The sequence below is a fragment of the Hippocampus guttulatus genome, chromosome 20, assembly GCF_054856545.1.
Source record: "Hippocampus guttulatus isolate MCC_2025c chromosome 20, RoL_Hgut_1.0, whole genome shotgun sequence".
Lineage (NCBI taxonomy): Eukaryota > Metazoa > Chordata > Actinopteri > Syngnathiformes > Syngnathidae > Hippocampus > Hippocampus guttulatus.
Genome location: NC_141280.1, coordinates 6,171,937 through 6,185,743, shown reverse-complemented (window position 1 = coordinate 6,185,743; position 13,807 = coordinate 6,171,937). Strand labels below are relative to the sequence as shown.

General features: G+C 43.8%; 3 protein-coding genes across 7 annotated transcripts; 2 read left to right on the top strand and 1 right to left on the bottom strand.

Annotated features, from left to right (window-relative positions):
- Positions 1-703: 703 nt before the first annotated feature.
- Positions 704-2,756, top strand: LOC147187746 (superoxide dismutase [Mn], mitochondrial-like). Its single transcript, XM_086099868.1, has 5 exons — positions 704-863; positions 1,527-1,726; positions 1,811-1,927; positions 2,057-2,236; positions 2,315-2,756. Exons 1-5 carry the CDS (start codon positions 721-723, stop codon positions 2,458-2,460), a joined length of 786 nt encoding a protein of 261 aa, XP_085955994.1. The 5' UTR covers positions 704-720; the 3' UTR covers positions 2,461-2,756.
- A 499-nt stretch (positions 2,757-3,255) lies between these two features.
- On the bottom strand, positions 3,256-12,069 carry LOC147187745 (mitochondrial basic amino acids transporter-like). 4 transcript variants are annotated; one of them, XM_086099860.1, is made up of 5 exons: positions 11,941-12,069; positions 11,708-11,799; positions 6,434-6,477; positions 5,821-5,904; positions 3,256-5,735 (listed from the first exon to the last, which is right to left on the bottom strand). In XM_086099860.1, exons 1-5 carry the CDS (start codon positions 11,958-11,960, stop codon positions 4,959-4,961), a joined length of 1,017 nt encoding a protein of 338 aa, XP_085955986.1. In that variant the 5' UTR covers positions 11,961-12,069; the 3' UTR covers positions 3,256-4,958. The 4 variants fall into 4 exon arrangements, with proteins under 4 accessions (XP_085955986.1, XP_085955989.1, XP_085955988.1 ...); XM_086099863.1 differs by lacking the exon at positions 11,941-12,069 and adding an exon at positions 6,137-6,210 and having other exon boundaries at positions 11,708-11,756; XM_086099862.1 differs by lacking the exons at positions 11,708-11,799; positions 11,941-12,069 and adding exons at positions 6,137-6,210; positions 8,838-8,880.
- LOC147187744 (solute carrier family 25 member 47-A-like) lies at positions 9,771-13,334 on the top strand. Of its 2 annotated transcripts, XM_086099865.1 has the most exons (6): positions 9,772-10,092; positions 10,933-10,976; positions 11,069-11,140; positions 11,972-12,151; positions 12,403-12,658; positions 12,757-13,334. In XM_086099865.1, the coding sequence occupies exons 1-6, from the start codon at positions 10,056-10,058 to the stop codon at positions 13,068-13,070; spliced, it is 903 nt and encodes a 300-aa protein (XP_085955991.1). In that variant the 5' UTR covers positions 9,772-10,055; the 3' UTR covers positions 13,071-13,334. The 2 variants fall into 2 exon arrangements, with proteins under 2 accessions (XP_085955992.1, XP_085955991.1); XM_086099866.1 differs by lacking the exon at positions 10,933-10,976 and having other exon boundaries at positions 9,771-10,092.
- Positions 13,335-13,807: the final 473 nt, after the last annotated feature.

Here is a 13,807-nt window from a genome sequence, read left to right as displayed (position 1 = left end):
GAAAAAAATAAGACATGTCACTCTCCAAATATTTAGTGACACACAATGAACATTTCCGCATTATGGACACCAACTAAAGTTTAAAGTATTATTCGGAACTGTTTATTGTGCGACAGAATTCCATTGTTTCTTCATTAAAATTTTCTGCTGTAGATTGCAAATTTCTCCATTGTGGGACAAATAAAGGTTTTCTTATCTTATCTTATTCAATTTAAATAATTATTTTCATGGGTCAAAACTTGTTCAAACGATTTAAACTTTAGCTCATTTAAGACACCATGGGAACTATTGTTTTCAAACTGTCCAAATTTTCATATTCCTATTCACAATTTTAATTTTCATGTCCAAATTTGTTTGTGTTTTGAAGAGACATTCCTCTACTCCGATAGACGATCTTTGAAGATCAGTCTGACGTTTTTTGTGATTTTTGCCTTTTTAAGTGTACAAACTATTTTCAAATATTTACTTCATACAAACAATATTTGTATTTTCTATTTTGTCTGCAGCGTTTATTAAAATAGTGACATTTAAAATAGGCATAAAACATTATACATACATTTTATTATTCCGACAAACTACACAATATGAAAAATGTTACGTGTGTATAATATAATGTATAAGGTTTTAAATGTAATTCAGAAATACGAAATCCATTCAATACGTTTTCATTGATTTCAGTGTAGCCCATTTCATTTCGACAACACCCCCCGCGTGTTGACAATGGTACGGTCGCACGCGGCTGTCAAATTGAACCGGCCCAACTTGAGTTCAAGGGCAGTTGGTGAAAAGGCTCAGAAAAGAATCCCCTTCTGTCTCGCTAACATCGTCACCAACATGCTCTGCAGAGTTGCTCAGATCCGCAGGTAAAGCAAAAACTTCACCAGCCAGCGGCTCATTGCGTACTTGCTCTACAGGGTTCGTGAAATACCCACGACACAACAACGCTGTGCTGCTTATCCAAAGCTAACCTTGCACATGCTAACACAGAGGAGCTGTCCGGCTAGGTTACTTTGTTGCGCACTCTTTTTGAAAGACACACTAGACTGGTAAATATTGCGCTTATAATGTTGTGCTCAGGTAACATTGTTGTGGATAACGTTGCCAATTCATTTCCAATCAAACTAACTTGTAATCAGTCATTTTTTTCATCATCATGAAGGACTTGGAAAAAAAAAAAGTCCAATATGGTTGCCCAAATGATGGCACTGTAATCGATAAATGTGCAGTTCCCTTATTTATTTTTAAGCCAAGGCATGTCAGCAAACCGAAACATCACATTTCTTTACTCTGTCTTAGATGGTTATCAAACAAGTGTGACGTAAACATAGGTCAGTCAGTCATAAATCGAGTTGCAACTATAATGCAAACAGTGGTTTATCACTTCAACTCTTGATATAATTTGCTTCATAAACACGTGGACTGAACTTATCTAGACATGACTTAAAATCCCACTTAAAACAATTAAATAACACCGTATCTCAACAGTGACCCTAATGAAGGCAAATGTGTCACCGTGTGAGTTTCAGGTGCGCTGCTAGTTTGAGTCAAGCCGTGCAGCAGGCGCACAGACAGAAGCACACGCTTCCTGACCTGACGTACGACTATGGCGCCCTGGAGCCGCACATCAACGCGGAGATCATGCAGCTGCACCACAGCAAGCATCACGCCACCTACGTCAACAACCTCAACGTGACAGAGGAGAAGTATAAGGAGGCGCTTGCAAAGGGTTAGCGAACGTGGTGATGAATCAACGACAAGTAGCAAATTAGAATTATTCATCCTACGCCATCTTTTGGTCGTGGTGTTTTAGGAGACGTGACTGTGCAGGTCGCCCTTCAGCCTGCTCTTAAGTTCAATGGAGGAGGTCACATTAACCACACCATCTTCTGGACTAACCTCTCTCCCAATGCTGGCGGAGAGCCACAAGGTAACATTAGCCAAGTAGCATACATTGCCCTTCCCTTTTAGTCTTCGGGAAACATTTGTAACCCCGAGTGGTGAGTCATCACCCAACACTGAATCAAAACGCATGATGCTAAGCGGCATTGTTTGTTAGGGGAGCTCATGGAGGCCATCAAGCGGGACTTTGGCTCCTTCCAGAGCATGAAGGAAAGGATGTCTGCCGCCGCGGTGGCAGTCCAAGGCTCAGGCTGGTCCTGGCTGGGCTACGACAAACAAGGCGGAAGACTTTGCATCACAGCTTGCGCCAACCAGGATCCTCTGCAAGGGACCACAGGTCAGTCTTGTCTCACTCGGTTTTCCTTGAGTGTCTCTTCCCCAAATGCTTCACTCCTTCCGAACTCTCACCCCCCAGGCCTCATCCCTCTCCTGGGCATCGACGTCTGGGAGCACGCCTACTACCTGCAGTACAAAAACGTCCGGCCTGACTACGTGAAGGCCATCTGGAACGTCATCAACTGGGAGAATGTGAGCGAGCGTCTCCAGACTGCAAAGAAATAAAGACTCATCCATCCATTAGGTGGCTGGGGAAATAAAGTTTGTACAATTTGGCATCATGAACACCTTGCACGGACTTTAATTACAAATGCATTACCACAGGTCCTCTTCCTGTTGATAAAGCGCACAAAAAGTGACTTCATGTCAAAAACTGACGGCTTACCTGAATCTTTGTGGCTGTACATGGAGTGATGCAATCATAACATGTTGGAATCCGCCGCGGTAAAACCAGTTCATGCATTGTTTTTTTTTTTTTTTTTTTTTTTTGGGATGTCTAATAAAATCATGAGTTGAATGGATTTTCTTTCTTGGTTGTTAAGCAAGAGATGTCACAAGTCCAGATGGAAAGGCAACCCCAATAAAAAAAAAAAAAACCCTCACCAGATGAGAAAGTTAAAACTGTACTTGCATAGTGCCAAAGTGGAAAACGTGTCCATTCATACCAGCATGCAATTATAAAAGTGCATAGTTTTGGTAGTCACAACTGTTTGAGCAATGCTAAGCTAGCATTAGCACTGGAAACAAACTGACATTCGCGACGGCTGCTTATGTTGGAAACATTCCTCATTTGTAGTCGTGTTACTTTTACACCTTTTTTTTGTGTGTGTGGGGGGGGGGGTTACATTTGAATTATAAGTGAAAGAGGTGATAAATGTACCTGTGATACGCACTTCCATCTCAGGTTCTTCCTCAGGAACGGTGTTTCATCAAACTCCCCCTTTAAGTAGATTTGGTAGACACGCACATCAAACAAAGAAAATAAAATCGGGAGGGAAGTTTCTCATTTTAGATATGGAATTAGTGTATTAAAAAGAACAATTTATTGACCTCACTGTGCAGATGATTATTGCCACAACAAAATGCAACCATTATGTCTACATCTTTCACGTTGAACTCTCACAGTCAACCACGTGACAAATAAAATATTCAAATTGCACACTTGTCACCTCACGAGACAGAGAAAAAAAAAGTCTATACGTTGCATATACATATTCTTTGTACAATAGAAACCATCTCCAAAACAATTCTTCCGTCACATGATGTCAGTTTGTGTAAAAAGTAAGGCAAAATAAAGCAGATACTCTCAAGCTACCAAAACAGTCGCGTGGCTACTACGAGATCAAGTTCTTATTCAACCGCTTTGCAAACCAAGGAGTAATAGAGCTACACTGAAAGGATTTAAAAAAAAAGTTGTTGAGGCATTTTGTTGCATTTTTTTGGGCAAAAAGTTCCCATTAAAATGAAGTTTTCATTCATTTTAATCTGCTACAATTTTAACGTAATAAAACTACACAACAGCGTTCTCAAAATCATTTTTTTCCTTGAAAGACTAAAAATGTGAAATGAATTTTTAAAATCCCAAAATATGAACCATTTTCCTTCAATATGCATCTACGAATCCCAGAAAATACGTATTTTTTCCCCCCTCCTAAATTATCATATTCAACCTCTTTTCTGCATGGCCCTAATACTCCTTTGTACTTTTTCAAGTGTATCAGAGAAAAAAAAAGTTATTCTTTGTGCTTCAGAGAGGGTTCACCAGCAAAAAAAAAAAATTTTTTTTTTAATTGATGACCAGCTGATTGCATAGCTTGACTTATTTTGTTTCTTCCTAGCGACAAATCCAGCATTTCGGATTGTAAAAGCATCACGGGAGAGAATATTATTTTGCACACTTTCCAAAACATAAATAGGTGTCATTATAGTACAGCACTGTCCAGTTCTGGATCGGAAATACAATACATTCCTCAGAAGTAAAAACCTTGTACGCACAAACCCCCCCATTCCCCCGCCCCCCATCAAAAAATTTTATAAACACGCCAGTTATAAATATTCCCTCCCTCTTTTGGTTAATGTTCCCTCCACATTCCGCCACCTCATATCTTTGTTGTGCATTTCTAAAGCGCTTTTGGTCCCGGGTGTCAATCAAATCAATATCGATTTTTGTGATTGTATCGACGCAAATAGGTGCGACGCAAATTTAACTCATGAAAAAAAAAATCGATGATGCCAGAATAATTTCAATACATTTACAAGGATAAAATGTAATATTCTGGGGAGCAAAAAAAAAAAGTATTGAAAATACAGTTGCATCAAGAAAATAAGGTGCAATATTATGACAATTCAAGAGTATTTCGGAGGAGGAAAATGACTTATCTCAATGACATTTTCTGGGGGAGGATATTTAACTATTCTCCCGATTTTATTTTCCTTCATCCACGCCTCATGTAAATACACACAAACAAGTGCATATCTCAGCAAGTGCAAGTGGTTGCTGCTTGACAAGTTTGAACAACTGCGAAGCGAAAAAAGGTTGGGCTCGAGGAAGTTAAAAAAGTAGCCGGCAATCGTCGTGATTAACTCATTCAGTACCAGCCAATTCTAGACCAAGTCTGAAAAGACGTTTAAAAACGTCTTTGGGAGTGAATGAGTTAAGCGGTCGGGACTTCGCCTCGCTGGGGCTGTAAAGTGTCATCAGTAGACGGAATGGAGAAGCGTACTCACAGGCCGGAAGTCTGGGCTTGAGCCTGACCTTGAGGGTGACGCCCAGCGGGCTGGGGCGCCGCCTCGCAGTCGCCGGCGCCCTGCTCGGGCCCCCGCGCATACATGAGCACCAGCGCGACGGTGGCGAAGGTAGCGGCGTTGACGGGGAAAGCGCGGAGCAGCGTGGAGGTGAGCCCCCGCGTGAACACCACGTAGCCCTCCTTGCGCACGCTCTGCCGCACGCAGTCGGCGATGCCGCCGTACCGGTTGACGCCGCCCACGCCGTCCGCCTGCAGCCGCGACTTGATCACGTCCACCGGGTAGGTGGAGAGCCACGAGGCCATGCCCGCCAAACCGCCTGCGAACAGCAGCTTGGGGATCAGGTAGCGGTCGTCGGGCTCGCAGCCCAGCTGCCTCGTCAGCACGTCGTACGCCAGGAAGTAGATCCCGAAACCCGGCGTCTCGCGGACAAAGGTGGTCACCATGCCCCTGTTGATGCCCCGCAGGCCCTCGCGGCGATAGATGCGCAACAGGCAGTCCGCCGAGTTCTTGTACATCTTCCGGGATGACTTCTTCTCACCCGAGCCCTGCATCTGCATGCGCGTCTTTGCCAGCTCCATCGGGCAGCAGATGACGCACTGTATGGCGCCCGCCGCCGCCCCCGCCAAGAACTGGTTGGTGGGCGTGTCCCGGCCCAGCATGCGCATGGCGTTGCCCTGCACGCCGAACACGATGGCGTTGATGAAGGTCAGGCCCATCATGGGGGAGCCGATGCCTTTGTACAAACCAAACATCTGGAAGGAGGCACGGAGGAAGCGTTTCAATACGACTTTTGCGGTATTTCACGTCCAAGAGTAAGGGAGTGTTGTCAATACGTACCGACTCCTGGCGTATGATTGATTGGAAGCAGTGAAAGGTGCCGCGGTACAGAGGCTTACTAGCATTCTGGACCTGCAGTCTGACCTGGGGGGGGGGGGGGGGGGGAGAAACACACAACCGCGTTTTGTTGCCACACCCGCCATTTCCTGCGTCAGTGAGGTGGCATGTCAGGCCATTTGGCTGCGTGCACGCACTACACTTATTTGTACACTTCTGTTCACGAAAGAAAACCCCAACAATGGTCACTGAAATCACTTGAAGCTAAATAAAAAGTCAAAACAATTACAAATGGACCGAAAATGAACACTGTCCCTACCGTGAAGCTCGGAGGACGCTTGCGTATGTTCTGGGGCTTCTTTGCTTATTCAGGCACAGGCAAGTGGCTTCAATCTGTTGCAGGGTACAATAAAATCTCAAAAATATCAAAAGTGTCTCAATATTTCGCGGCTGTACAAGCCACCATTTTTTTCCTTTTAAAGATTCTGTTGAACCACAATTTAACCTATTTCAGTGACCTTTGTGGATTTATTTTTTTCATCAACCGAAGAGTACAAACACCCCCCCCCACTCCCACCCCAGATATGTAAATCAGTGTTAAAGTGTTCTTTCCTACCTTCACTGTGTCAAATGGGTGACCAACTAAAACTCCAGCAGCACCTGAGGACAAACCACAAACGAGGCATTCAAAATATGTGAATTTGTTCCAGCGCGATACACACCATCAATCTTGTTGACTCGACACCGAGCGCGGCTGGTATGTCGCAAAGCGAGGCCTGAAAACAAAAGAGAGGTTTTTCCTGCCAACAATTGAAAACAGATTCCCCTCAGAAATCTGAGAATTGGCAAATGTCGGATACAAAGTATGCTGGGTTCACTTCAGGTCACATTTGGACTATTTTTCAAAAGTTTTTTTTTTTTTGTCCTCAATGAGTAAACATATTTTTACTTTTTTTTCCCCTAAGAAAAAAATCACTTAAATGTTTTTTCTTTAAAAAAAATCCTACCAATAACTTTTTCCTTCCAACACTTTTTAATGGGTTTTAAAAATAACTCATATTATTAAGACTACAGAAAAAATACTTCTTCCTAAACCAAATACAACTTTTTTCTTTTTTTTTATCGCCACGAGTATGATCATGAATAATTCATTTCATACACCAATAAAGATAACCTGTCCACTGTAGTAACCGCTGTCCCTGAAAGGGATTAGGATGGACACCAATCTTAAAATTTTACACTCGAAAGAGACGAAGGGTTGCCGTCCTCAGTTGTAAACAAACGTCTGAAAGCTCATCCCCACGTAAGCACCCGCTTGACCACATGACCCGTTTGTAAAGAGAGCGCCAGGAAAAGAACACAAACGTGTGTGTGTGTGTGTTGACTCAAATCACGCCGGCCATTGATCTCAATCAACCACTACTAGCGTGTGCGTCACGGACACAAGAAAGGTCACCCAAAAAAACAACAACAAAAAAAACGTGTTTTAAAAATACATTACACGACAGAGGCTCCCTGCGTGTTTAAGTAGCAGTTTGAAGTTTTAGAACTACCATGACACCTATGCTAGTTTCTTGTAGCCAGCCTATGGCGTTTCATATTCAATGTTAGCATTAAGCTAGCAATTCAGTATGATCATTTGGTTGAACATTCACCGTTTAAAACAAACAAACAAACAAAAAAGGCAAAATTTATAGCTGATGTTGTTTTTGGCCCACCGCAACAAAGTTACATGAGAATGTTGGCAAGCACGTGCCCCAGCAGTGTACTGTCGGCAAAGCCTGCCATTGGTCAGCATAGGGGTGTGTGCATACCCCTTCCTATCATCCGTGTCATGTGTGTGGAAACTTCACACACCCGCCGGTGGCTGACAAGCTCAACTGCTCATTTTGGTCGCACCTCAAGCGGAACAACACGGGCTTAAGGAGGGCTTAACCTTCACGAAACGTCATTCGTTCTCCTTGTTTGCCGCGTAATGGTGGCCCAACAGCTCATGATTGCAATGACAATCTCTAGTCAAAAGTAAAGACACAAATCCACCCCCCCCCCAAATAATTTTTAAAATTGTGAGATAAGGAAGTGATGTTAAAAGAAAAAAAAACATTGTTAAGTAAGAAGAGGAAATGTAGGAAAACCAAGGTTACGACAATATTGCGACATTAGATTAAATCGAAGTTACAGTACAAGAATAAAGTTGCAAAGTTATGAGTTTAAAGTGATGTCACAAAGAACGACAAAGGCACCAGCCAAGTCTGAATGATACGATATGAAGTGGCGGAGTTATGAGGAAAAAAAATTGTATAGTTGAAAAAAAATTGCAATGTTTACACGAGAGATTTTTTTTCTCTTTAGCTGAAAAGAATTGCAATGTTTACACGATAGATTTTTTTCTCTTTCTACAGTATTAGTCATTTGCCCTTGATATTGCAAATCTATTTTGTAAAATGAGGATTTTTATTCTCATAACAAGCAACCTAAAATTACAACCTAAAATTACATTAGATCCAAACAACTTTTTTCTTGTAAAATTCTGAATTTACATTAAATTGCTACCCCCCCCCCCATATTTGTTGGGGAATAAAATCACCTCTCCCTTGTGATCAGCCTTGATTTTCGCAAAATACATTCTCATACATCTCTTGACCCTATTTTTTGCCAATCAAAATGTAGGCGCGGCTGCTTAATTTAAATCGAGACTGATTGAATTGTTCAAATGAGCGTCTTGCCAAACACCAGTGATGTTCCATTCCAGCAGACATTTCACGGACCTTCAGTGTCCCATGACCATCCACAAACCACCCAGAAGTGCATGAAACTAAGATCGGCGTTGCTCTCGTGAATTTTAATCTAAAAACCTGCACGGAGCTCCACTGTGCAGACTCTGGAGTGACGGCTCAAGAGCGATCTCGATGCGCTCCATCGTGCCCGCGGATCTACTTTGAATTTGCATTTAGTCGTAATCAGAACGCAGAGTTGCATCACTTTATCAAACGGGAAGGGATGGGGGGGCGCGCACTTACCGCCGACGCAGCCAGCCACAAAGTCCATCACCGCTCAACACCGAGTCACCTGGCTGCGTTTGAATGATTCCCCACTCTACGCAAAACACGTTAATCTCGCTTCTTTTCCACACCCACTCAATCGATTTCCTTGACGCCCAGGCGCGTAGTGGCGGCTGTAATCTGTTTGATTAACTAATTGAAGCGACGCTTAAGCGAGCACTTGGCGAGACTCTTCCTTCCCTCCCTGTTGGCTTGCGTGTCACGTTTGGCTACTAATTTGTAAATCTTTATGCTAATACAAGCACCGCGTGACCTTTTCGTCCTCACGGAAGCGCGCTTGACAGCTTTGTGTGCTTGCTTCACAGAAGTTGCCTTGGAGTACAGTGGGCGTCATAGGAAGTCAACTCACGGGGGAGGGGTTTGGCAGCTTTTTGACCAATCCGAGGTCGGGAACGGAGCCAACACCGGCTTGTACCAATGTTTATGTCCCATGATTGGCTAACGCGGGGAGTGTTGGGAGGGGCTCCAAAGGTTTGAATTACGTCAGGGCGGGGTTTGGTGGGTTCCTGACCATTAAAAGGGCTCGAATGAAGTCAACACCTGAGCGTATCGGCTGTTCTCGCCTGCGATTGGCTAATGCCGGGAAATGGCTCATGGCTCTCAACAGCGTCACGGCACGAGGAACGTTTATCTAGATTCCGAAAAAATACACGTGGCAGTCGCTGTGTGTTATAATACTCCACAAAATCATCTGTCAACTTTTTTTTTTTAATAGGATGCAGTTTCCAGAACGTAACCGGAAATAACAGACCGGTGTGGTTGACCAATCAGCGAATGGTAATAACGCTTTCATTTTGTTGTGTACACCCTTTACGCCTGCCATCGACCAACCCGGGGGAAGGGGAGTGGTCTTAAATGATGTCACGTGGGGATTTACATATGTGAAACGTCTCGAGAAAACACTTTAAATGACTAGCAATTTCTTTGACGTGCGCTCAAAGCCGGAAATTGTGATGACGTTTGGCTCACCGCCACTGACAGCCTCTCTCGCTTTAAATTATCTATTTGTCACGAACGACTCTCCTCCCGCACTTCATCCCGAGGACGTTACATAACAGTTACGCGTGCAAGGAAGTCAGCGAATGCAGTGCGAGGCAACAGCAGCGCCGGTGACAAGGAGAATGGCCATATGCTCCGACATAATTTCACGCGTCGTTCTATTTACATGCTATTAGGATGCACGTCGCCGATTTCGTCTCCGGCTCGTTGGCAGGTAACGGCTGAAAGCAACATTGCGGCTACTACATTTTTTGATGGTATTTGTCTGTTTGATCTAATACCGACATCGTACGGGCTAAAAGTAGATATCAATGAACATGTAGGTAATGAACAACGGATAGCCACTCACTCTCGCTACGTGTATTCTCTCATTCTTCAGAGGGAACAAACCGGTTATAAACCAAGTTGTAAACTGAACCGTACGGCTTCCGTAGTATTTTCTTCAGGGGCGTAGCTAGCCACTGAGGTGCCCTTCACATTCACGAGAGTAACTGTAATTCTTCACGTAGTGTACTTTAATCCAATGTTGACAAAACGTGAGTGAGTTTTTAAAAAATATGTAATTATTATATCACGGCATAAATCATTAGTTGTACATCAATCTTTAATCAGATTTTGAATCTTAATTTTTATCATTGACCACAAAAAAGTATACATTTGACAACATTCTCCTATTTCTTGAGCTTGCTTAAATCCTTAAAAGGATTCACTTGCAAGCAAATCCCAGCAGCGGTTTTGCAGTTATGAAGTTGTTAAAAGTTGTTAAGTAATGAGAATGAAGTGACGCTACAAGAAAAACATCACTAAATTCCAAGAATAAAGTTGCTATGTTCCGTAACGAAAGCAGTAAGGTTGAGAGACTAAAAGTTGCCAAGTTAGAAGAGTGAATCTGGGTTACAAGAAAGTCATAATGTTATGAGAATAAATCCAATTGCTTAGAAAATAAGCAATGTTATAAGACAATTGTTAGGTTACGAGGTGTGTGTGTGTGTGTGTGTGTGTGTGTGTGTGTGTGTGTGTGTGTGTGTGTACTTGCTTTCCTTTCTTTGCGCAGGGGCCTGTGGCGTGGCTGTGGGATACCCTCTGGACACCGTGAAGGTGCCCGGTTTCAATTTTTATTTTTTTTAATTTGCAAATATGATTGGAAACTCCATGTAAAAACTCAGCACTCATCTACTTCCATTCTCCAGGTCCGGATCCAAACCCAAAGACAGTTTTCGGGAATATGGCAATGTATCGCCACCACGTTTTTCAAAGAAGGGGTGAGAATATATGTGCATGGCCTCTTCATTTGGAACACAATCCGAGCATTAATCTGACAGTATTTTCGACGAGAGTGGGTGTTGCAATGGCGTCGAACAGTTTTGATTAAAATGGATAAGATGACTCTGAATTATAAGTTTGAGCTGATTATTTTTATTGCGCTTGATTTAATTCATGTTTTGTCTTGGGGTTTGATTTAAATCATGTTGTTTGTTTTTTTTTACATTGGTTTCCATTACAATTCTGTTGAACCCCCCGCCCCAGCCCTTCCTCTATTATGGCACACCTGCAGATGGAATGTGGTGGTGTCTTCTGCCTTAGAGCAGGAATGTTGCCCCCCGGGTTTTTTTTTATCCCCTAAATCCATACTGTGCTTGCCTTATAGGAGCGCCCCCCCCCATTTGCTTTTTCTTTTAATTGGCGAAAACGGGGCGCTGTCAAAAAAAAAAAAAAAAAAAAGAGGTGACCTAGCGGCATCAGATATTTTGCAGGTTTACGCAAATTCTACATGAGCATTTCTATTAATGCTTGTAGAGGGATAAGACATGACAAGGAAGAGGCCTTACGATTTCCGTGCAGATGGAGGAAATTACTGTTGGTCCTCTTGCAGTGGGGCCACATTGTCACGTTCCAGACCAATTCGCAACAAGTGAAAAATCTGCAAAAGAGAGATCAAACTTACTTTAACCCTTTCAGGGAGGGCGGTTACGCCATCGGACAGCTTATCATGTTATCAAGTTACAGGGTGCATGAAAGGGATAAAAAGACTTAAAAATATATATAAACAAAATAAACATACCTATGTACAATATTTTCCATGACGACATCAGGTGCACGGCTTCTTCAAAGGCATGGCGCTGCCGATGACGACCATCTCCATCACGTCGTCGGTGGCGTTCGGGATCTACCGAAACTGTCTGCAGTGTCTGAAGCAGGCGCGAGGGACTGTCCACGTCCCCAGTACCAAGCCGGAGATCTTCCTTTCAGGACTGGTTGGCGGAATAACGCAGGTACCCAAAAAACAAACAAACAAATCGCCATCAGATGCAACACCGCACAAGACTTTAGCATAGCTTATTAGCTTGGAAGCTACATACTCGTCACTGTTGACTGTTTCATCTTAGTCCATCCTTCCATTTTCGATTACGCGTTCCGCATCTGTGCCATCATTTGCGTCACACAGGCTACAGAAAATGGACGAATGGATAATAATAATAATAATATTCTAAAGTGACACACGTGCTTCGCTTTTCTTGCCAAGGTGTTGTTTGTAGCGCCCGGTGACATGGTCAAAGTGCGCCTCCAGTGTCAGACAGAGTCGATGCGGCAAGGGAGCAAACCCAAGTACCGCGGACCGGTCCACTGTCTGCTGAGCATCCTCAAGGCGGAAGGTCTGCGGGGGCTGTACCGGGGAGCCCTGCCACTGGCGCTGAGGGACGGCCCTGGGTTCGGCATGTACTTTCTGACCTACAACACCGTTTGCGAATTGCTGAGCGAGAACAGAACGGAGAAGCCAGGTAAAGGGCGACACTCGATGACAGATTTTTTTCCATAAAAACTAGGTTGTATCACCAAGCGCTAGCTTGACCGCAATAACGTTTGTCTTGTCTTCTAGCCTGGAGCGCAGTGATGTTGGCCGGGGGCTTTGCGGGAACGGTGGCGTGGTCCATGAGCACGCCGATGGACGTGATTAAGGCCCGCCTGCAGGTGGACGGCTCACGGGAGACGCGGCGATACAGGGGGTTGATCCACTGCATCGCGGAGACCACGCGCACCGAGGGAGCGGGCGTCTTTTTCCGGAGTCTGGGCATCAACTGCCTACGCGCTTTCCCCGTCAACCTGGTGGTATTTGTCACCTACGAGCTCTTAACTGGCCTTCTGCAGGCTAAACCGGACAGCGCCGACACCCCTCGGGTGGGCTTGGAATGACAGCAGGCATCCTGTTGACTTTGGGGGTAACCCCATTCGTGAAAAGGGACACTTGGAAGAAGCGCCAAACGAAAGTCAAGCGCACAACACGTTCATTGGAGTTTCTTTAGGGAAATCGCGTCCCCTTGTGGAGGGCTGTAGAATCGCTTGCGGGTTTTTTTTGTCATTGTGGCTCAAGCAGATTTGACGGTCAAAGTAATTACATTTTTAAGGTGTCATCCATGCAATGTTTATGATTAAATATATATTTTGCGTTTGCATGCACGACTGCCTCAGATGTTTATACTTGTGAGGCCGTAAACAAAGACCCACCAGAACAAACCCACGTTTGAATACATTGCATAAGTGGACATTGTGAGACAACCTTCAAGAAAAAATAACCCTCAAATACTTTTAACGGTAATTTACAAAAGGCGTCTCATGTTTTTCAACGCACATGCACATAAAACAAGCTTCGCCGCAGCTTCTCAAAACGTGTTTATCGGTTTCTGATGATCTCACGCAACAATTACGCCGACTTTAACGCCCATTACCGAGTAAGTTAAGAACCTTGCTAAAATTCCACGAATCTGACTTGTTACTGTGAAGCAATGGAAAAAAAAAATATCTCAATGTCGCCTTTTGTTAGCTGCTTTTGATTCAAAGCCTGCGTGTCATTTGGCCCGGGGGCAACAACGGGGAAATAATCATGCCAAAAAAAAAACGGCAGTGGATTCCATTGTACTTCCTTAGTTTAC